Below are 21,529 nucleotides of genomic sequence, written 5' to 3'. Positions count from 1 at the left end.
CCAGTGGTGGGAGACACTGATGTGAAGAGCTGAATCTCACCAGCAGGAGCTTAAAAAGACAAGAGACAGCAGACAAACTGCTATAACCTGCAGAAAGTAATTAGTTTGTAGACCCAATTAATCCTAGGCAAAGCCACCTAGGACTAACTCTAAGAACATTGCGCTGTAATGAAAGTGCAGAGTCCCTGCTCAGGTGATAATTTTGGGTGGTGCTGCTGTAACACGAGCAGCTGCTCCCTCTGGGCACAGGCTGGGCAGGGATCAGGGCAGGGATCCCTGGGCAGGGGGATGGGAGATCAGGCAGGGGGAAATGGAGAGATGATCACCTTTGGTGATGGACAGGCTCACCCTTGTGCTTCAGCTGCAGGCTGGCTTTGCTCTGCTCGCTGCTGGCTGGCTGCAGGAGCTGTGACTGCACGTGGAGAGCCACAGCTCAGAGCCAGAGCTGATCCCACGCCCTTCAGATACCTCAGCAAAAATACAGCAGTACTTCTCAAAGCAAACCTGGGACCTGGCTTTCAGATTCCTCCTTGTGGTACAGTACCCAGCATCTGGTAATCTCCTGCCAGCTCTTTGTTTCAGCTGTGCTTAAAACTTTCTGAGCCAGAGACACAAGCTCTAGTTCTCAAATCAAAGTGTTCACATTATTCACCTTTTTGTGTAACTCAGGGACAAAGATTTCACTCAAACCCTCCTAAATCCTTTCAGGGAGCTCCCTGTCTGTTCAACAGGTAACACTGTCAGGCAGATGGGGATGGACATGGACATGGACATGATGGAAAGGGTTCTTTGACTCAAATTCTCAGGAAACCTGAGAGACTTGCTGGAGTAGATGTCCAAGTCAGGTAGTGGTCATACCTATGTTTGAATTTAGCATTTTTCTATTTTTTTCTCTGTGAGAGAACTCAGAACAGCTCTTCTGTAGAAAGGTTATAATACAGAGAGCTGCAGTGTTTGATTCATGGAGCAAGTGTCCCACAGCATTCCCAGAAATCTGTGATTGCAGTCCAGGCTATCTTAGGTCAGGGTTTTAAATTGTACCTCCCAGAGACATTTGGATGTCTTCCAGGTTTAAATTAGGTTTGCAAGTGTTTTAGCAGGGACCTGTTTCTCCTCTGCTGCTTAGACAACAGCAGCATGGTGTCTCCCAAAAGTCTGGCTCCAGAGTAATCTTTTCCACAGCCCAGGGGCAGCAGGGAGTCACACAGCAGCCAAGTGACAGGCCTTTGCAAAGTCCCTATCACTGTGGGAGAAAGAAACCAGAGCCTTGTGAGCTTATCTGTGTGCTCAGGCTGTCTCCTGGAAGGTCAGGGCTATTTCTTGGCTCCGGTGGCTTGCTGGAGGCCTGCTAAGAGGACATACAAGTGCTGGAAAACTTTCCCAAAACTTAAATTGCTCACGAGGTGTATATATGTCATTTACAGGAGATTTAGCTGTGCTCTGCATGTGTCCCTTTGTAGGTGGGGTCTCCACCTGCTGAAGCAAATGTGTTCTACCAGTCAGCATCAGCTCTCAAGTAAAGGGCCACTCTTGTACCTCATCTCCCATGTATAATCCTTTATTACCTCGTTCCTGAAGGTTTTGCCATCTGAAATCTCTCGGATCTCACAATGAGCTGCCATCTCTGATACAAACATCCCTCTGAGATCCCCTAGCAGCATATGGTCAATAGCATCATGCAGGGAGCTGTGAGGGTGCACAGATTCCAAGGAGCATCATGCTCTGTATCAAGAAGCAGGGTTTGGCTGCCAGTAATGCCCTGGCACTGCCAGCCTGCTGAGGTTTGAAAAACATCCACCCATGGCACGCATGAATGAGCGGATTTCAGTAAATCAAGCTCATTTGAAAAGGTCTCATTACCATTTGGTCAGACAGAGGTGCTGCTTTGGTCAGGATGGAGCTAACCACTTCCCTGAACCTCTGACATTCACATTATTATTATTAATCTCAGTTTGTATATTTACTCTTTGTATTAAGTGAGCTGAATGAATAGTGACAAATATCAAATATCCTAGGTTTCTTAAAGCAAGAGGGCTGTGTGTCTTTGCAGGCTACCTGAACATTAGGAGCTAACCAAAATGCAGTAAAGGCACGGGTAATGTTTGCCTTGGTTAAAACACGTTTTGCATCGGGTTCTGAAGGAGTCACTGCTTTTGTTGAGTGTAACATCCTGCTTAAGTTCCCAACACTGACTTTATCCATATTAACAATTATGCTTGCCATGTAATGCTTCAGAATAAAAGCCTGAGATTAATTAATAGGCCTGTTAGCTTGGTGTTATTTTTTAGTATATAATCCCAGTGCAAAACCTCTGCTGCATGTATTACTTTACAAAGCTTTCCAGGGGGTTCCCAAGATAGGTTTGGCAGTGTTGCTGTAGGGGAGGCTCCTCTGAGGGAGCAGCTGCAGCACAGGCAGTGCCCAGGGCAGCGTGGGCACAGCACAGGGGCACTGCTGGGGCAGAGCTCAGCCCGAGGGATGGCTGAGCCAGAGACCAGAGATGGCCAGGGCTGGCTCTTGCTGTGCAGCACCCTCAGCTGACAGCCAGGCAGGAGCCTGTGTGATGTAGTGTGGCATTATTCCTTCCCTGCAGCTCCTGCTGGTATTTATCTTCCTCTTGCAGCCTCTCGCAGTCACTGAGCAGAGGCAATTGCTGGTGTGCAGAAAAAGAGCTCGTTCAGCAGCAGCTGAGCTCTTCCTCTGCTGCAGACTCCATCCTTCTTCTCCAGTGTCAGCAGAGCTGCTGCGGGCTGGGGAGGGCTGGGCTGAGCACAGGCTGAGCTGGGCAGAGCTCTGCCCCAGGAGCCCAGGATGGCACTCAGCAGGGAGCAGCAGAGGGGATCCCTCTGCCATGGACTGGCCCAGGCTGGCACAGGCAGCATCCCCTGCTAGCACTGCTCCCACGGGAGGGTAAGCATGGCCTGAGCTGGGCAGAGCTCTGCCAGGCTGGCACAGGCAGCATCCCCTGCTAGCACTGCTCCCACGGGAGGGTACAGCACTGTCGCCTCTTGCTCTGACTCCTGCTCATTCAGCTGCTCTTCCCCCAAAGAGAAAAAGCTCTGTGTGCTTTCTTGATTTTCCAGAGAATTTAGGAGCATCCACTGCAGCAGGGATCATGTCCCTGCTTGCAATTAAACAGAGAGATTTAGGGCTTGCTGCAAACACTGATTAGATCATTGTTTTCAGCCCTTTAAGATAAATGGGCATGAAGTCATGGGTGTCAGTCCAGAGATCTCTTCCATCTCCCCAGCCAGGGCTGCTGCCCTGTACCCAGGAGCAGCAGGAAATCCTTCCCTGTGCTCTGAGCAGCCCTGCTGCTCCTCAGAGCCTGGCTGGGCATGGGGAGCCCTGGGCTGGGCTGCACAAGTGCCAGGGGGAGTTGAGCACATTCTGCTCAACAGCTGTGTTGGAGAGATTTGACAATACCAGGATTTGATGTCAATTATAACTGCTGGAAATCTGATTGCAGTGTCTGGCAGGTTATCTATGTAATAATGGATTTGTTATAAAATAGGTTGCTTAGCATCTTTGAGGCTCTCTGCTCTAGTTCTGGGGAAGAAAGCTGTTCAAGCTGCTTTATGCATCTTTCTCCCTTCCTTTAGTATTTAAGCTTGGGTACACTGACTAATCAGAGGGTCAGAAATGCCATAAAATTGGACTATATTTATCAGAGACAGCTGAAAATATAGAGAACTTTTCTACAAATGCACAATAGTGAGGTTGAGCAACAAAGTCCATTTTACTTTGTCATAAGACAAATGACTGAAAATACCTCTGTTATGCAACTCAGTGGTGCAGCCTCTTCTTAAATGTTGTGTTTCAGTTCTGGAGATGATAGAGGAAAAGAAAGAATTCAGTGAAGGGTAATGAAAATGATTAAAGGCGCTGAGAAACTTTCATATGAGAAGAGATTTAAAAAGATTAGGCCTGCTTAGTTAAGACAAGAGATGAATAAGCAGAGGCCCGATGGAGAGATGTGGGGTAATGAATGGCACAGAAGAGGCACACTGAGTACTTTTATGTGCTGTTTTCCAAAACTAAAAGCTGAGAGTAGAAAGCTGTAAAAGAAAAAAAAAAAAAAAGATGAGAAGTGTACTTATGATAAAAAACAACAGCAGACACATTTTAAATATGTTTTCCACATTGCCGGATTCACCTGTGGAAGCTGCTGTGGCAGGGAACAGAGATAATGAGCTTAGGAAAATTATGAAAAGGATTGGCTGCTCTGGGGAGAACTGAGAGCCTGCTGAGAGGAAAAGGGAGTTCTCTGGTGGTTTTCAGTGGGAGCACGATTGAGCAGCTGGCACAGCCCCAGGGCTGCTGGAGTGATGCTCCAGTGGGCTCGGGGTGTGTGTTCCACACTGATACCTGCACACAGAGGGACCTGCTGCAGCTGCCTGCGCTGCGTCAGTGACCTGAGTGCTCCTCCTAAAGCTGCAGACATTGAAATAGGATGGGTGCAAGCATTGGAATGGATTACAGTAAGACTTGATCATTCAGGTAATGGCAGAGGTTTCCCTCTACAATGCTTCCAGCATCATCAAGGTAAACATGATAGAGAAGAGAAGAATTTGGGGTAAAGTGGATCTCCTGTCCTTCTTCATACCAAGTAAATTGTATGTCAGATCTTGGTGGGATGGATCAGGACAGGGACCTGTGTTTGACATCTCTGAGGTGGATTCCTGGGCATCTTGCAGAAGTTTTAAGCCCCATTACAGGTTTGTTTCCAGCAGGATTAATTTCCCCTGCAGCAATCAGAAGAGTGCCTTCCTTCTGTATGTGTCATGCCTTAGTGCTCCTGCCCCAGTTAAGGAATGCTTTGGTTCATCAACACAGCTGTAAAGTGAAGCATCACCAAAAGACAGGGGAGCAATAATATGATTCTGCATAGTTCCTGTCTCAGTTAAATTCAGCCTTGTTTACAGTCTCTGAGTCGTTTCCCTTGGCTCACCAGCAGCACATCCTGACAGGCAGAGCACACTGAGGTGACGCACCCAGCTTTAAATAGTTGGTTATTGATGGGCCTAAAGGCCACTAAAAAACCTGGCAGAGATGGAGACTTTTGCTCAACTGAGTCACTGATAAGGGTAGAAAAAGAGTAATGAACAGAATTCACACCTCTGAATCTCTGTATTTGTAATTAATATGTTTTCTACTTCGGTTCATTGTGGGCATTTTTCCCTGAATTTGTGCATTTGGTTTGCTGTGCAAAGGAATGATGTCAAGGGAATCATTAGGGGCTCTTTTCAGTGCTTTTCTCATGGATTCAGAGAATGCCTAGTGACAACCTGAAATCTTTCTCTGGAGATCCTGGTTATCCAGCTGCTTCTTTGGGCTCCATTGTACTCTTCACAGAAGCTTTGCACTAAATAATTTTACACACCACTGATGGTTTGTGTTTCACTTGATAAATTCCTGCTCATTGCACTAGCAATAAGGAAAATCCATTCTGTAGAGTTGTTTGGGATCACTCTCCAGAAGGCTTTGCCTCCTATCACTCCTGTCATTAAGTTGTTTTCCTGAATAAATTCAGTGTCTCTTCTCTATATAATTTTTGATCTAATTTTGTTCCTTCTGTGGTTGTATGGCCATACCTTGGCCTAGGTATGCCTATGGCATACCTTGAAGTGAACTCCAGGGGAATTGTTCCCCAAACCAGCTGGTAGTTTGTCTGTAGCAGTTAGTTCAGCCTGCCAGCCCCTCCTGAGGGCTTTGGGCTACCTGCAGGGTCTGTGGAAACTCACCTGAGAGTCTGTGGAAACTCACCTGCAGGGTGTGTGAATATTCACCTGCAGGGTGTGTGCAAACTCACCTGCAGGGTGTGTGAAAACTCACCTGCAGGGTCTGTGGAAACTCACCTGCAGGGTGTGTGAATATTCACCTGCAGGGTGTGTGCAAACTCACCTGCAAGGGGCATGGCCAGAGGGATGCTCCTCCCTGGGCTGAGCCATCGCCTGTTCCCAAAGCCCCCCCAGCCTTCTGGAAAAGGTGTCTGTGCTGTGTTGGGTTCAGTCACAATGCCAAAGAGCCCCCCAGGACCTGTGCATGCAGAGCAGGAGCTGCTCCCACTGGATCACCAGGACTCCTCAGAACATGAAAACTCCAGCAGCAAGGACAGCACCAGGGGACTGGAAGCTGTCTGTGCAAATGTGCTGCTCTGATACAAAATGCATTGCTGTAAGGTAATTGTCATTTTCCATTGCTGCAGCAAATGGCTTCTGGGGGCTCAGGAAATCCCAGCTCCTTCAGACTGCTCGCACTGGGGATCTAAAAGCTGTTCCTCCTGGTAACATGACAGCTGAAGTGTTCCCATCCTGTGCTGCTGATGGCACTGCACATTACAGGGTGATGGTCCAGAGGATACACCCTGGAACTTCACATGCCAAGATGGGGAAAATCAATCTCTGTTAATAAAAAAAGGCAGGCTCACTGATGCAGAAAATCACTACTCTGGAGCCTTAACGAGGCTCCTTCAAAAATTCATGATTATAAAATGGAATCCTGGGCTACATTATAGTTCTGAAAGAAATTGGGATATGGAGGGAAAAAAAAATCCAATTTTCATTAAGTGGAGAAAATAAAGGATAAATCCTGTACACAGACATAGTCATTGATCACAAGGAATATAATTACATGCTCAATATATAAGAACATTTTCCAAGTTTCCCAAGTACACAATACTTTTCTTGAATACTTTTCAAAGTTCAATTTTCTTTTCTTGCTGTTTACTCATGCCTCTAGCACTAAGTCCATCTGAACAAAATCTGTGATTCTTCTAATAAACTGCTGTAGGGTTTGTTCTATCTGTGATTGAACAATCCCAGAACAATATTTGAACAATCTGGGATTGTTTTAATATCCTGCTGCAGGATATTTGACCTGTGGTGAGAGAAACATTGAACAAACCCAGTCCTGAGCTCATGACCTGAAGACGTTGGTGGTGGCCCCTGCTGATGGTATCCACAGTGCAAATTCAGAATGCAATAAATGGCAGAGAGGAAACATCTTCTCCTGCCCCTGCCCTGAGCATCCCAGCAAGGGCTCAGAACTCCTTCCTCACACCCAGGCTGCCCCTTGTGGGTCCTGGGGAGGCTGAATTGCTGCTCCAGGCTCCTTGGAGCACAGAATCATTAACGTGCAGTCCTGCAGGGTAGGTGGCTGTGATGGCTGATAATTTGGAGGGGTTTTGGCCTCAGATATGTCTTCTGCACAAATAGAGCAGGAAGAATTCCACATTGGCTTTTATGATATTTTAGCTTTCAGGCTTGGCATTCTGTAATGTAGCCTGAATTATTTTAGATGTAATCTAGTCAGCTGCCTGGAAATACAGCTGCTCTAAGTGTATAAAAAAGGCCACGAGGCCTTTTTTCCATATTATCATACACCAAATTATGACTTTTTAATTATTTTCCACATGTTCAATGCAGCTACAGATTTGTTCATGAAGGAACCTTTCAGGAGTTCAGCTGATCAGCTCAAAACCAAGAAGCAGCCCCTGACAGTTCATTTTCCTGCTCGCTTAAGCGTGGCTGAGTCACGACTACAGAGAGCCCAGCACTGTCTTTTCCCTTTTATTTATTCATTCATTCATTCAGTGTTCAGGGTAGATGTGTGAGGGGCTTGAGTGACTGCAATTTATTGTCATTTAGGTGCCATCATCAGTGACTTTTGAGGTAAGCAGAGATGGAAATACTGTTTAACAGAAAGAATTCTTTTCATCTGTTTTGTGTAATAATGTATCCATAACACCAGACTTTCCAGAACTCATTTGCATTGTTTTCATTGGAAGGATGGACTAAAAGGACAGCTGAGAGACCCGAAAAACCTGGCCTTGGAATTCAACACTTGTGTTTATAAATCTTGCATGGCTGTGTGAGCTGGGAAGTGTCAGTGTTAACGGGGCCCTCAGCCCTCTCCTGACTTTAGCAAGCTCTTGCTCAGTGTATTGGTACAGAATTTACAGCAGAGATGCCATGATGGCCAGTCTGCAGCTGCTGCTCTGCACTGTACCCTGAACTGCGTGCTCGTGGAAGGGCTGTCCATGCTCAGGTGGGCTGGCATTGCCAGGCTCAGGGACGTCCATTTGCACTGGGATGCCCCGTGCTGCCCTTCCTCACTCAGAGCCTGCCTGCAGTGCTGAGCAGCTGCTCAGGGGCTGCCAGGGGCAGGCAGAGCCCTGCAGCCTCTGGGCTGCCCAGGGAGCTGCTGGCTGGGCAGGGGACGCCAGGGCACCTTGCTGAGCTGCAGGTGCCAGCCTGCAAACAGGGCACAGGGCTCTGCTTTGGGGCCCAAACACCTGGGGGGGAATAGGGAATGTGCCAGCCTGCAGACAGGGCATGGGGCTCTGGCAGCCCCGGGGATGAGGGGCTCTGCTTTGGGGCCCAAACACCTGGGGGGGAATAGGGAATGTGCCAGCCTGCAGACAGGGCATGGGGCTCTGGCAGCCCCAGGTATGAGGGGCTCTGCTTTGGGGCCCGAACACCGGGGAGGGAATGTGTCTGGTAACTGGGTGTGTTATGGAGAGATGTGTTTGTGTGTGTCAAGAGGATCCAGCCCCTGCAGCTCCTGCAGGGCTGCTGCTCACTCTGAGGTGAACCTGAGAGCTCCAGAGGAAATGTTGGGGCTCTGTTTGCAGTCTGACCCTCTGCTGCTGTGTACAAGCGGGCCTTTTGTACCCAAAACAGCTCCAAATTACTGTACATAAGCCGTAATCTGCCAGTGGGAGCAGTGTAGTTTTCCATTTTGCTGCTAATTGGATGATACCCTTGCAATAGTCTTTGTTACCATGGCTGGTGCTGGGCAGAGAGCAGTGAGGGAAGGCTTTTATGCAGAAATCTTACAAAAATGCAATGACTGTCCCTATTTGACAGCAATTGAAACCAATTGTCAATTAAGTAAATAACAACCAATTAGCTTAAAGGAAAAAAAAGAAGAAAATTGCTTGCTTCACATTCTTTGTTGAAGCAAATGCCAGTCAGAGAATGGAAGCTTTTTTCTTTCTCTTGTAAAGACAAAATAGCAAAAGATGTGCAGAAAATGCAGAGTGGTGGGTTTCTTTTTTTTTTTAATACCATCCTTTTCTCACATGAGAATATTTTAGAAACTAGATAAGAATATCTTAAGCTCCTAAGACATTTAATTTCCTGTGATATTTTAAAATCAAAATTACAATCATTATACAAGCACAGTTTTTCCTCCTTTCTTTCACGCCTCTGTGGGGTTCTGTCAGCACAAGGGCAGCTCCCCTGCCTTCACAAGGGGGAGGCCAGCAAACATCTGGCTGCTCTGTGGTGCAGAGTGAGGCACGACTGAGATGGTAACAAAGACCAAACCCTTCCCCTTTCATATTTGAGAGTCCATAGGTGAGATGTTGCCAGGACTTGTAACGTTCAAAGGCTGAAGGAGGCAGGGCTGTTAGGGTTAGGGAGAGAAACCATTTAGTGCTGGCATGTTGGCTCTGCTCTGCCCCCGTGTCTCACTCAGCTGAGGGCAGCATTAATGCACAAAGCTCTCTTTGGGCTCTCCTGCCTGCAGGGCTGCACCACAGCTGCTCCCAAGGGGACACAGCTCGCGTCTGCCTGACATCCATTAGCTGCACCAATCAATAAATCCTCTGACTTTTTACTCATTGTTCACAAAGATCTTATTACATTCTACTTAGAGCTGCTCACAGCATCATTTCACAGGTTGCAAATTGTGTTACTCCTTTGTTAATACTTGTAGGACCCATGTTTCATAACTGGGTGGTTGAGGATGAGAGGTATGACTTCTAACCATTCAGAAAGCAGTGGATGTTGGATGCGTTTAACTGATGTGAGATTTGCACATATTGATCTGTTGCTTTCTTACAGGAACATTTTACACCTGAATGCAAGTTCAAAGAATCAGTATTTGAAAACTACTATGTGACATATTCCTCAATGATCTACAGACAGCAACAGTCTGGCCGGGGTTGGTATTTGGGTCTTAACAAAGAAGGAGAAATAATGAAAGGAAACCATGTGAAGAAAAATAAACCTGCAGCACACTTTCTTCCAAAACCCTTAAAAGGTAATTGCTTGGGTTTGCTCCATTTATCTGAACTGATACTGTGTTGTGTTTAATTCCTGTGCATATGTATTTGATGTGTCCAGCTGCTTATGTAACAGGAGTGTAATGTTCTGTAACGTGGTGTTTGTCTCAGCAGAGTTCCAACAGGTTAAATCACAACTACTGACAGTACTTCTTCTCTGTTTGTAAGGAAATGGTGATTTTTGTCAGCTTAGGTCTGTCCTGCGGGGTTGTGTAAGTGCAGTGGGAGAGGGAGGAGTGGTTTTCCCCTTCTGTAAAATGTCAGCCCACTGAGGAGGGTCTCAGAGGTTCTCAGGGAGTGTTTGAAATGGAAGGGGTCTCCTTGCCCTGGGTGTTTCTCTCGTTGCATTGCAGGTTGCTGAGCAATGCCAGCGTGTCAGAGCTGGGCTTTGCCCCAGCCCCAGCTGTGCTGATGTTCTGCTCTCTCTTGCCTTGCAGTGGCCATGTACAAAGAGCCTTCCCTCCACGATCTCACAGAGTTCTCCAGGTCTGGAAGTGGCACCCCAACAAAGAGCAGAAGCGTTTCAGGAGTGCTAAACGGGGGTAAATCCATGAGCCAAAACGAGTCCACGTAGCCAGGTTGAGGCCAGCCAAGTGCTCTCTAAAGAACCTTACCTCTGGATGCAGTTGAATTCTTACTCGCAGTCTTTCATCCAAACCCTCAGGTGCCCAGGACAAGGCACCAGCTCACATAGGTCACCCGTTATCAGCCATTAGATCTTCTGGTTGGCAAAGGATAATCCCCAGGCATGTAGAATGTGCTTGTGCACACCACAAGGCAGTTGGACAGCAGCAGACACAGCTGTGGGAAAGCCTCCGAGAAGAAATGTCCAGCTCTTTCTCTCTCTCACTTTTTCCTTCTCTCTTTTTTTCTCTCTCTCCTATGCTTTGTGGAAAATGAAACAAAAACATTTCACAGCATTCACTGCTGATAAGAATTTGCTTTCCAACTCAGAAAAGACCACTTTTGCTCTTCAAAGGAAATTTTAATGCTTGTATGTTTTATAGGGGCAAACAAAAAACAAATATGTAAACTCTGTTGTTTCCTTGGCTTACCGTTTTATATCTAAGGCTTGATAAAAAAAATGTATCCTTTAATTTGGAATAGTGCAACTTTTTGATTTCTGAACTCCAATGGGTCTTTAAAGCTATGTCTTTAAAAAAATAATTCAAAATTCAGGGTTGGAACTGAGAGTTGGTGTCTCAGGCTCAAGCAAACAGTGTTCTTGTGGTTTTAAACACAATGAAATATAAATTTTTATAGATTTGTAGTTTCTGGTAAAGTTCTTGTGCTAACCCCAGTCTGTAGGAATTGAGTTGTTTTGTCATCCCAAGTGGAAGTTAACAGAAAGGGATAAAATTATCCTCCAGTGTAGATTTCTCTTAATTCCATTTTGTGTGTCATGTTAAACTATCGTTGTGGCTTCTTTTCTAAAGACAGAAACTGTGGAATTAAGGTGACTTAATTTTTTTATAAGAAACGTCTTATTTGTAAAAGTCCTTTCACTGTAACGGGCACGTGAGTATTGTGTAGGAGGAAGCGTTAGGACAGGTTACCCCTAAACAACATATACTTATACTGCTATTGGAAACAATCGTTTAAAAAATGTAGTTAGGTTTCCATTTAGGTCATCATGTCTGTTGCATGGGAGAAAGTTGGAATATTGGCATAGAGTTGCATGATGTGTCAGATTTTGTGCATTAATCATCGTTGGATTCTGTGCTCCAAAACTGAATTAGTTCTGTGCAGGCAGTTTTCTGCCTGGTACAAAAAAGTTGTTTATTATTTGTTGTATACACAACCATGCACTGAATAAACTATTTATATTAAGATGTACTTTTTACAAAAGCTTGTTTGATTGTATGCTGTACATCCATGGTTAATTTGAAGGGAAAAGGGTTGGCAATTAAATTATAGAGTTACAAAATGTTCAAAATTAATTGTAATTAATGTTCAAAATCTTTCTGTGTGATGGTCATTCCCTGTAACGCCATACATACAGAAATTCAAACTTTCTTTGCTTTAGGGCGCTGTCAGAGCTGGTCCTGCGTGTGCCCAGCTGAGATACTCAAACACAGCCACACTTGGTGTCCCCATGCCCTGGGAATGAGCCCTGAGCTGAGCTGAGCTGCTGGCCCCTTGAGCTGCCCCTCTGTGCCCTGAGCCACCCCTGCTCCCTGTGTGCCCCCTCTGGCAGCTCCAGCCCTGCTGGATGGAGGCTCAGCACTCCTGGGGAGGCTCAGCAATCCTGGGGGATGCTCAGCACACCTGGGGATGCTCAGCACACCTGGGGGATGCTCAGCACTCCTGGGGAGGCTCAGCACTCCTGGGGATGCTCAGCACACCTGAGGATGCTCAGCACTCCTGGGGGATGCTCAGCACTCCTGGGGAGGCTCAGCAATCCTGGGGGAGGACCATCTCTCTCTCCTACCTTTTCTCTCTCGAGAAAAACTTTCCAGGAAAACTTTGCTCATCTGCAGCATCCAGGCAGCTCTGACAGGTGAGCTTCATTTGTCAGGGTGTTCCAAGAAGTCCTGGCAGGGACAAGTTTTCATCCTGGGTGGCTGAAGAACCAGTTCTGGAAGACAATAATGGAAATGGAGGCAAAAATCTGCCCCTAAATGTTAGGCTGAAATGCAAGTGAGATGTTTTGTTGTCTGCTCTGTGTTCCTCCCCCTGACCGAGCTGGAATTAAACCAGCTTTAAGGTCAGGGCTGAGAGAGGAGGGGAGGAGATTGTTTCAGATCAAACCTCCAGATTTGTTGTTTCATGGCAAATAGCAAGTGAAGAGCTCTGGCCTGCTCTTAGAGGGGCCAGGCTTCCCCAGGTCACCCCTTTCTATAGGGTGAAGAAAGTGGGAGCACATCCGGCACTGCAGAAATCCTTAAAAAACTGAAGATGTGGACATGATTGCTCCAGAGGTTCTGATAACTCAGTGGCTCTGGATCATCTCTGCCCTTCAACTAAATGTGGGATGTCCTTGGGGAATATTTCAGCACCCATAAATTAGAAAGTTACACAGATTTTCTTCTGGATAATACCTTCCTTTGAGAAACCTGCTGAATGCTGGGGCAATGTCAGTTTGGATGCTGGTCTGTCAGAGCATAGAGGCAGTGGTAAAGCTGTTCTGCTGTGCCACAGAGTGGCAGAGTGCAGGAAGATGCACACCCGGAGTAAGGAAGAGCCATGGGGCTGCTGTGGCTCCAAGCCCAAAGCTCCTGTGAGCACTGAGCACCTGCACCACGGGGTCCTGGGCCCTTTGGCATTGCCTGGGTGGGGATGCCTTCACCTGCCCCTTCTCCCGTGCCTGCCCCTCCAGCAGTGCTGCCCACCCCCTCCCAGCAGCTTCTGACACAGCTGGGCTTCACCTGGCAGAGCCCCAGAGCACTCAGGGCTAGCAGAGAAACCCAGCCCAGCCCAGGAACAGGGCAGCCCTGCAGGCAGGAGCACAGCCCTCACTGCTGCCTTGGGAGCCCTGGCAGAGCTGGCTCCTCAGGGGCCTTTGCAGGGCTCCAGCCCTGTTGCTTGGCCTGGTTTGGGGCTGAGCCAGAGAGGGGAGAGCTGCTCTCTGTAGCACAGAGACCTGTGTTGATTTTCAGTTTGATTTTCCTCATGCTACCTCAGCATGGTTGTGTCTCCGTGGCCTCTTGCTCAGCCCCGTTCCTCGCCAGCACGATGGAAGCAGCTCACTGCCAGCCTGAGGTGTGTCCAGGGGAGTCCAGGGAGGAGCAGCCCTCCTGCAGCCCCCTGCAGACCCTCCTGCTAGCTCAGGGATGCTGTGGTACACCCAGGGATGCTGTGGCACACCCAGGGATGCTGTGGTACCCAGGGATGCTGTGGTGCCCCCAGGGATGCTGTGGTGCCCCCAGGGATGTTGTGGCACACCCAGGGATGATGCTGTGGCGCCCCCAGGGATGCTGTGGCACACCCAGGGATGCTGTGGTGCCCAGGGATGCTGTGGCACACCCAGGGATGCTGTGGTGCCCCCAGGGATGATGCTGTGGTGCCCCCAGGGATGCTGTGGTGCCCCCAGGGATGCTGTGGTGCCCCCAGGGATGCTGTGGCACACCCAGGGATGCTGTGGCACACCCAGGGATGCTGTGGTACCCAGGGATGCTGTAGCACACCCAGGGATGCTGTGGCACACCCAGAGATGCTGTGGTGCCCCCATGGATGCTGTGGCACACCCAGGGATGCTGTGGCACACCCAGGGATGCTGTGGTACCCAGGGATGCTGTGGCACACCCAGGGATGCTGTGGCACACCCAGGGATGCTGTGGTGCCCAGCTCTCCCAGCTGAGCCCAGGGGCAGCCAGGCCTGGCAGAGCTCTGCTGTGTCTGAGTATCTCTGTGTGAGAGCAGGGCCAGCTCCATGGGGTTCATGTCTCCCTGACATATCCTTGACCAGGACACTTTTGCAGGACAGAATCTGTACGTAACAACCTCCTATCTTCTAATAAATAATTCTCTCTTAAACAAACTCTCCTGTCTGGGCTCTGGTTTTTATCCTGCAGACATTATAGGGGCTCTCTGCTCCAGCAGCAGCAGTACCACACCATGGCTTAGCTTTCCCTGGGACAGAGACCCTCAGGATTAAAATTCTCCTTTCCCTGTCCTCCTGAACCAGAAAGGGGCAACGGGAGTGGTCAGCCCAAGACCAGCAAACCAAGACAAAACTGACATATAAGTACAGTAGAAAGCCTATTTAAAATAAATTCATTTCTTAGGGAAAAGACCTGCCATGCAATTTATCCTGAGTGATGCCAGCTTTGGCCTTTTTCAGAAATTTCTGGGGACATGTCCTTGACAACAAAAAATTTCCAATTCATGGAGTAAGTTTTTAAGACACTCTCTCCCCAGGCATGAGTGAGCAGAGCTGTTCATGCCTTTTGGAGAGCAGGTCCTGAAATAAGCTGGGTTTGCTGCTGTACAATGGTTTTATTGCTGACCAGCTCCAGTGGCAGATCTCACCCTGATTTGAGGACACACTACATCAGTTGGGGGGCACTCAGCCACCTTCTGCAGCTCCTCTCAAGGAAACGTTGAAATATTAAAGGAAAACCCAAATTTGAAACACATTTTACATTAATCAGAAAAATTGATGTAATAAATTATTCTATTTCATCAGGAATTAGGAGACAACTTACAGGGTTCCCTTCAAAGATCATTATTAATGATCTGAAATTTAAGAGTCTTTTATACCACGTATGGAAAATTACTTTCAAGCACCCGTAGGCCTGTTTTTTTTCCCCAGCTGTGTTTGGCAAGAGTCACCCAAATGCAGCAGCTGGAGGGGCAGGATGGATGCTCTCGTGTCCCAGGGGGCTCAGCCCTGAGCTGTCACACTCCTGAGCTGTCTCCTGGCACAGGACAGCGTCACAGGTCCCATCACAGCCGTGTTCAGAGCAATGAAGGAGAAATTTCACTTTCCTGTGAGGATAAAGACAAGGCCAGGGCAGGGAAGGCAAAGAGGAGCTGGAGGCCAAGGGCTGGGCAGGGGGCACACTCTGCATGGGGAGCAGCAGTGCCTCCCATGCAGGGCAGCAGGCAGAGCTGCGCCCTGGGCAGGACAGGAGAGCACACAGGCACAGCCCAGAGCCTCTGCTCAGAGCCTCAGAACTCACACACACCCTGCTCAGGCTGGAGCTCCCTGCTGCTTTGAAGAGCCTCTATCTGCACCAACATTTCACTCTGCTGCTGAAGAACCTTGGACATTGCCTCATGCATGAGTATGTAACAGTTAATCTAGGAAATATTTTAGATAACAAAATCAACTGGTTCAAAACTTAATTAATCCTGTTTTCTTCCCAAATGGTTTCCTTCAAATGGTACTTGAAATAGTTTTACTTTCCCCCATTGTCTCTCTAATATACTGATGAACTTTTCCTTCTGAGTGTCTCCTTGTTTTAATTGTCTGCTCATCCAACCATTCCTTCTGATAATTAAGCAAGGTAATAATATAGAGTAATCTTTAAAAATTAAACTTCTTTTCTTGTTAAACAAAAGCAGAACTTTCATTGCTGTTTAAAGGTGTGGGGTTTTTTTTTGCTTTCGTAATTTAAAAGAACAATTACTGCATTTGGAAGCAGTGGCAACACTTGAGAACCCACCTGCCACAAAGCTGGTGAAATTATTTTACATTAACCCCAAAGGTTTTGCATTAGATAACATAATGAGATTTTACTAGCGAGTCTCAATCAGCAGATCTCACAATCACATAATTGAGGTGGACAAAGCAAAGCAAAGACCCAAGGAAATCCTAGAGCAGGCAGGATTATGGGTGCTGCTCTTGCCAGCTCCAGATCAGCAGCACAGGCAGAACCCTTCCATTCTCAGCACAGGCAGAATCCTTCCATTTCCAGCAAAGACAGAACACTTCCATTCTCAGCAAAGGCAGAACCTTTCCATTTCCAGCAAAGGCAGAGCCCTTCCATTCTCAGCAAAGAGAGAACCCTTCCATCAGACAGGCAGCAGCCCACTCAGGGTTTCAGTTCTGCTGAGGAGGAAAATGTGTTAAGCACACTGAAATCTGCTAAATACACACACAGACACACACAAATATGCACAGAATATATAGACACACATAAACACATGCAGAGATTGTGGATAGATAGATAGATAGATAGATAGATAGATAGATAGATAGATAGATAGATAGATAGATAGATAGATAGATAGATAGATAGATGATAGATAGATGGATAGATAGATAGATATAAATAGACACAGATAGATATAGACAGACAGACAGACAGATAGATATACAGACAGACACTAGACAGAGCTGTATCCAGCAGTCCATGTTTGTATATGAAGGTCCCTGGCAAACAGCCTGAGGGGAGGGAGGGAGCTGCTGGGCACAGGGCAGCACCAGCAGGCTCCAGGAGCCCCTGAGCTGTGCAGCAGGCTCAGAGCTCACGGCAATCCCCCTGGCAAGGCAGGGAACTGGCACATGCTGAGGAGATGGAAACCCTGCCAGCCTTGTTCATGGAAGCACCTCCAAGAGCCAGACACCCTCCTGGGTACTGCCTAAGCCCTCTGAGAGCAGCAGGGGAACAAGCAGGGGCGAGAATTGCTCAGCAATGGCATCAAAGAGGAAACCAGACTCAGTCCCTTGGCCACAACCAGAGGGAGAGGAGGCAGCTGCTGGAACTTCACTAAAAGCTGCGCAAAGATCTCCAGTCTTTGAAGGCTGCCATGGAAATGCAGAAGGGTTTAAGCAGCTGACAGAGATTACAGAGCTGGATGGAGCTTGCCAGGCAAAGGTTAATCACCAGAAGGGTCAAAGGAAATGAAAAGTATATGTGCAAGAGAGTGCTGGAAAAGAGAGTAGGCCTGGGAATAACCATGCGTGGGATGGCATTAATGATGACTCAAAAGTGGTGGAAAACTTACTGAAAGCGGGGCTGCCTACAGACCCAGGCACCTGCCTTGGTAGCAGGAGCCTTCATGAAATGCCAACAGGAATCCCAGGCACCAGGTTTGAAGGCCTGGGGCTGATCTCTGCTCTGACTGCCCAGAGCCCAGGCTCAGGCACTCCCTGGGCCCTGCAGAACATCTCTGTGTCACAGCAGGGCAGCCACAAGGAGTGAGCCTGCCAGCTTGGGCATGCTGGAGCACACAGCTGAGGGCCGGGGCAGCAGCAGGGCCAGGGCAGCAGCAGGGCCAGGGCAGCAGCAGGGCCTGGGCAGCAGCAGGGCCAGGGCAGCAGTGCTGGGCAGCAGGGCCAGGGCAGCAGTGCTGGGCAGCAGTGCCTGGGCAGCAGCAGGGCCTGGGCATGCTGGAGCACACAGCTGAGGCTGGGGCAGCAGTGCTGGGCAGCAGAAGGGCCAGGGCAGCAGTGCCTGGGCAGCAGCAGGGCCTGGGCATGCTGGAGCACACAGCTGAGGCCAGGGCAGCAGGGCCAGGGCAGCAGCAGGGCCTGGGCAGCAGCAGGGCCAGGGCAGCAGCAGGGCCAGGGCAGCAGTGCTGGGCAGCAGGGCCTGGGCAGCAGCAGGGCCTGGGCATGGTGGAGCACACAGCTGAGGGCCCGGGCAGCAGGGCCTGGGCAGCAGGGCCTGGGCAGCAGCAGGGCCAGGGCAGCAGCAGGGCCAGGGCAGCAGTGCTGGGCAGCAGCAGGGCCTGGGCATGGTGGAGCACACAGCTGAGGGCCTGGGCAGCAGGGCCAGGGCAGCAGTGCTGGGCAGCAGGGCCTGGGCAGCAGGGCCTGGGCATGGTGGAGCACACAGCTGAGGGCCGGGGCCGCAGGGCCTGGGCAGCAGGGCCAGGGCAGCAGTGCTGGGCAGCAGGGCCTGGGCAGCAGGGCCTGGGCATGGTGGAGCACACAGCTGAGGGCCTGGGCAGCAGGGCCTGGGCAGCAGGGCCAGGGCAGCAGTGCTGGGCAGCAGGGCCTGGGCAGCAGCAGGGCCAGGGCAGCACTGGCTTTCACTGCTCTATTTAGTGCCCAGACCTTGGGCTAAACCCATGCAGTTTCTGTAAATCCAGGAGGAAAGCATGGAGCTGTACTCAGGGTTTGTGATGGGATGGTTTGTGCTGGTTCACATCAGCAGTGGGGACAGAGCTCTGCCAAACCCCTCCTGTGTGCCCAAAGGGCTCTGGGCTGGGAACCCTCAGCAGAACCAGCCAGGAGCTCAGCAGCAAGTGTTCCCCTGCCTCACAAGTTCTGCTAGAACAAAAACCTCCTCATCCGAACAGCTCCAGGATCACCCGCCCCTTTAGAAAGCAAATGCTGTGCTAAACAAAGTGATGCGTGCCTAAAAGTGCATGAAAAAGAGAGAACATGGTTAAAAAAGGAAAGGCAAAACATTTTAGGCATGAAAGACAATTGCACATAAATCACATTTAAAGCCCTTTTTTGTTTAAAATCCAGTCTGAAGGCCTGTGTGGAACACTGGGGCTGCAGATTACAGGGAGAACTCTGGACAACGTGGCCCTGCCTTGCTGCCCTGCACCTGCCAAGAGGCAATGAGGAAGGGAAACAAGGAAATCTGTCTCTTTTGGAAAGCTGATAAAGAGATAAATTAATTAGAACAAATAATTGTAGAATAAGCATTTTCTTCTTGCTGTATAATAATGAAGGGAGGAATGGGATGAATAGGATGGGGAGGCAGCTCAGCTGTGCACAGCTGGGAGCCCGAGGCTGGGCAGCGGATCTGAGCTGGTCTGGCTCATCTGCCTCAACAGGAGATTCACTGGGCTCAGCACACCTGGAATTAGACCTTGCTCTGGCCTTGCTCTGTCTCCTGCCTGCAGGAGGCCAGCACAAAATGCAGTGCAGTAAAACTCCACATTATCCTGTGCCCAGCTCTCTCACTGCTCTCAGAAAATGGCCCAGCCAGGGCTGTGATGGGGAAAATGTGCTGTTCCTCACCTGTGTTAATGCAGCAGGCTTTGGGGTAACCATTACAGCTCTTTGTGCATTCTCCAGCAGCAGCCCAAGAGGATGGGAGGGTGAAATCCCCGGCGAGAACCAGCCCTGGCCTCAGTGGCCGAGCTCGCACTGGAGCAGGACCATGATGTGTTCTCAGGAAGGTGCTGTCAAACCTCTCAGGGACGGCTGCTTTGTAAGGAACCGTGATATTTAAACCCTGTGACCTTTTACAAAGTGTAAGATCTGGCTTAAAGGGCAGCCTTCCTCAAATAAATGACTCTGAAAGCTTTTAGGTCAGATTTTTTTTTTTAGAAATCGATAATGGAAAGACATCACATTATTTTACTATGAGAAGATTAATCATTAATATCTTGCAATTGATTTGCAAGTTGCATTTATTTATGATGTGTTTGTACAGCACCATGCACACCCTTATCTATTATCCAGACCTCAAGGAGTTACTTAGTGCAAATAAATCAATGCAATTTATCGATTAAATTATATAAATACTCTTGGAATTTGGCAAGTGAAAGTTTTTATAGCCGTTCTCAGGTCTCTCCTTTATGGGCTGGGAGCTGGCAAATGATAACATGAAGCAAGCCAAGGAGGCTGGTGAGCCCAGCATGGCTGTGCAGCTGGGCTCCCTGGCTGCCTGTGCTCTCCTGCAGCCCTGCTGGTGCTCCTGGTGCTTGGTCAGGGTCAGGTCCTGCTCCTGGGGCAGGGCTGCAGGGCACTGCCTCCTGAGGGCAGAGCTCCTCTGCCAGGGAACAGCACAGGAGGAAACGGCCTCAGGTTGCACCAGGGAGGCTTAGACTGGAACGCTTTCTTCATGGAAAGGGTTGGCATGCATTTATCCTGCCCAGAGCAGCTGCTCCTGCATCCCTGGCAGTGCCCAAGGGCTGGGCAGGGCTGGGAGCACCTGGGACAGAGGGAGGTGCCCCTGCCATGGCAGGGACCTGGACCAGAGGAGCTTTCCAGCCCCTTCTGGGCTTCTGTGCTTTCCTGCACTTCCACCTGGCTGCTGTTCTGGTCTGTGCCCTGGGAAGTGCTTTGGGCCCCTGTGTGGCCAGGCAGCAGCTGCCCACTGCACTCCTGCCCTGGCAGTGCCCCGGGCATCTCCAAAGCCAGCAAATAAATCCCAAGTGCTCAGGGATTATCAGCTCCTGAGCATCTGAGGCTGAACATCCCAGATTAATTGACATTCTTGACTGAATCTTTCTGTGCCTCTGCCCCTTATCTATAAAGTGATGATGTTTCTCCCCTGCCTTACTGGACTGCACAGAGACAAATTAATTAATAGTTTGCATGCAGAATAAACAAACATGACTGGAGTAATGAGTGCCACAGAAAGAACCCCAAACACCAAGGGCAAAGAGTATTTCATCCTCTTCATAACAGTGAGGATGAGCAGGATACAGCAAACAAGACCTGGGACCACACTCTGGAGGACATAAGAAAAGGTTTTTGAATTGCTGCCCCACAGACAGGCTGCTTCACCAGAGAGACAGGGCCCCCATGGAAAATCAGCATTTGATCCTGTAATGAGCCATGCCTGGGAGCCCAGGAATGGTGCTGCAGGTCAGGATTGGGCTTCTCCTACTCCTTGCATGCTTGGCTTTGGAGCTGGACCACTGTCACATAAACTTGCCTGTTAGCCTTTACAACTTACTAGAAGTTTAACAAAGGTTATGGAGTTTATCTGTATTATCAGTTGTGGGCAGGACCAGGCCCTCTGAAAGTGCTTTTGTTAAGTGTGCAGTGGTTCAAGTTATCCTGACAAATGCAAAACAAAGATCTTACATAATTCACTGCAACTGCAAAGATAAAATTTTACATGTCATAACAACACGTATCAAAAGAATTATGTAAAACTCACCCATAATTTAAAACATCACTGGGGTGGCTCCATAATCAGGGCAAGGTCTGCGCTAGGCTCCTCGTGGAAGCTGAAACCTCAGTGCCAGAGCCTGAAAGCACAGGGCAGAGAGGAGGTGAGGGACTGTCCTGGCACTGCTGGCTCTGGTCACTCCTGGGGCCTGGCAGGGCTCTGGGTCCAGCTCTGGTCACTCCTGGGGCCTGGCAGGGCT

The 21,529-nt window shown here is 49.0% G+C and overlaps 1 protein-coding gene across 4 annotated transcripts in view; it reads left to right on the top strand.

Annotated features, from left to right (window-relative positions):
• The window catches only part of FGF13 (fibroblast growth factor 13), a 190,093-nt gene extending 178,060 nt beyond the window's left edge, over positions 1-12,033 (top strand). For all 4 annotated transcript variants that reach the window (XM_030967389.1, XM_030967386.1, XM_030967390.1 and 1 more), the window contains 2 exons: positions 9,852-10,050; positions 10,510-12,033. In XM_030967389.1, coding sequence (XP_030823249.1) covers positions 9,852-10,050; positions 10,510-10,646 — 336 coding nt within the window. In that variant the 3' untranslated portion in view covers positions 10,647-12,033. The remainder of the gene's footprint in view (positions 1-9,851; positions 10,051-10,509) is intronic.
• The last annotated feature ends 9,496 nt before the right edge of the window (positions 12,034-21,529 follow it).

The sequence above is a fragment of the Camarhynchus parvulus genome, chromosome 4A, assembly GCF_901933205.1.
Source record: "Camarhynchus parvulus chromosome 4A, STF_HiC, whole genome shotgun sequence".
NCBI lineage: Eukaryota > Metazoa > Chordata > Aves > Passeriformes > Thraupidae > Camarhynchus > Camarhynchus parvulus.
The sequence above is the reverse complement of the archived record's forward strand: the minus strand, read 5'-3'. Positions and strand labels throughout refer to the sequence as shown.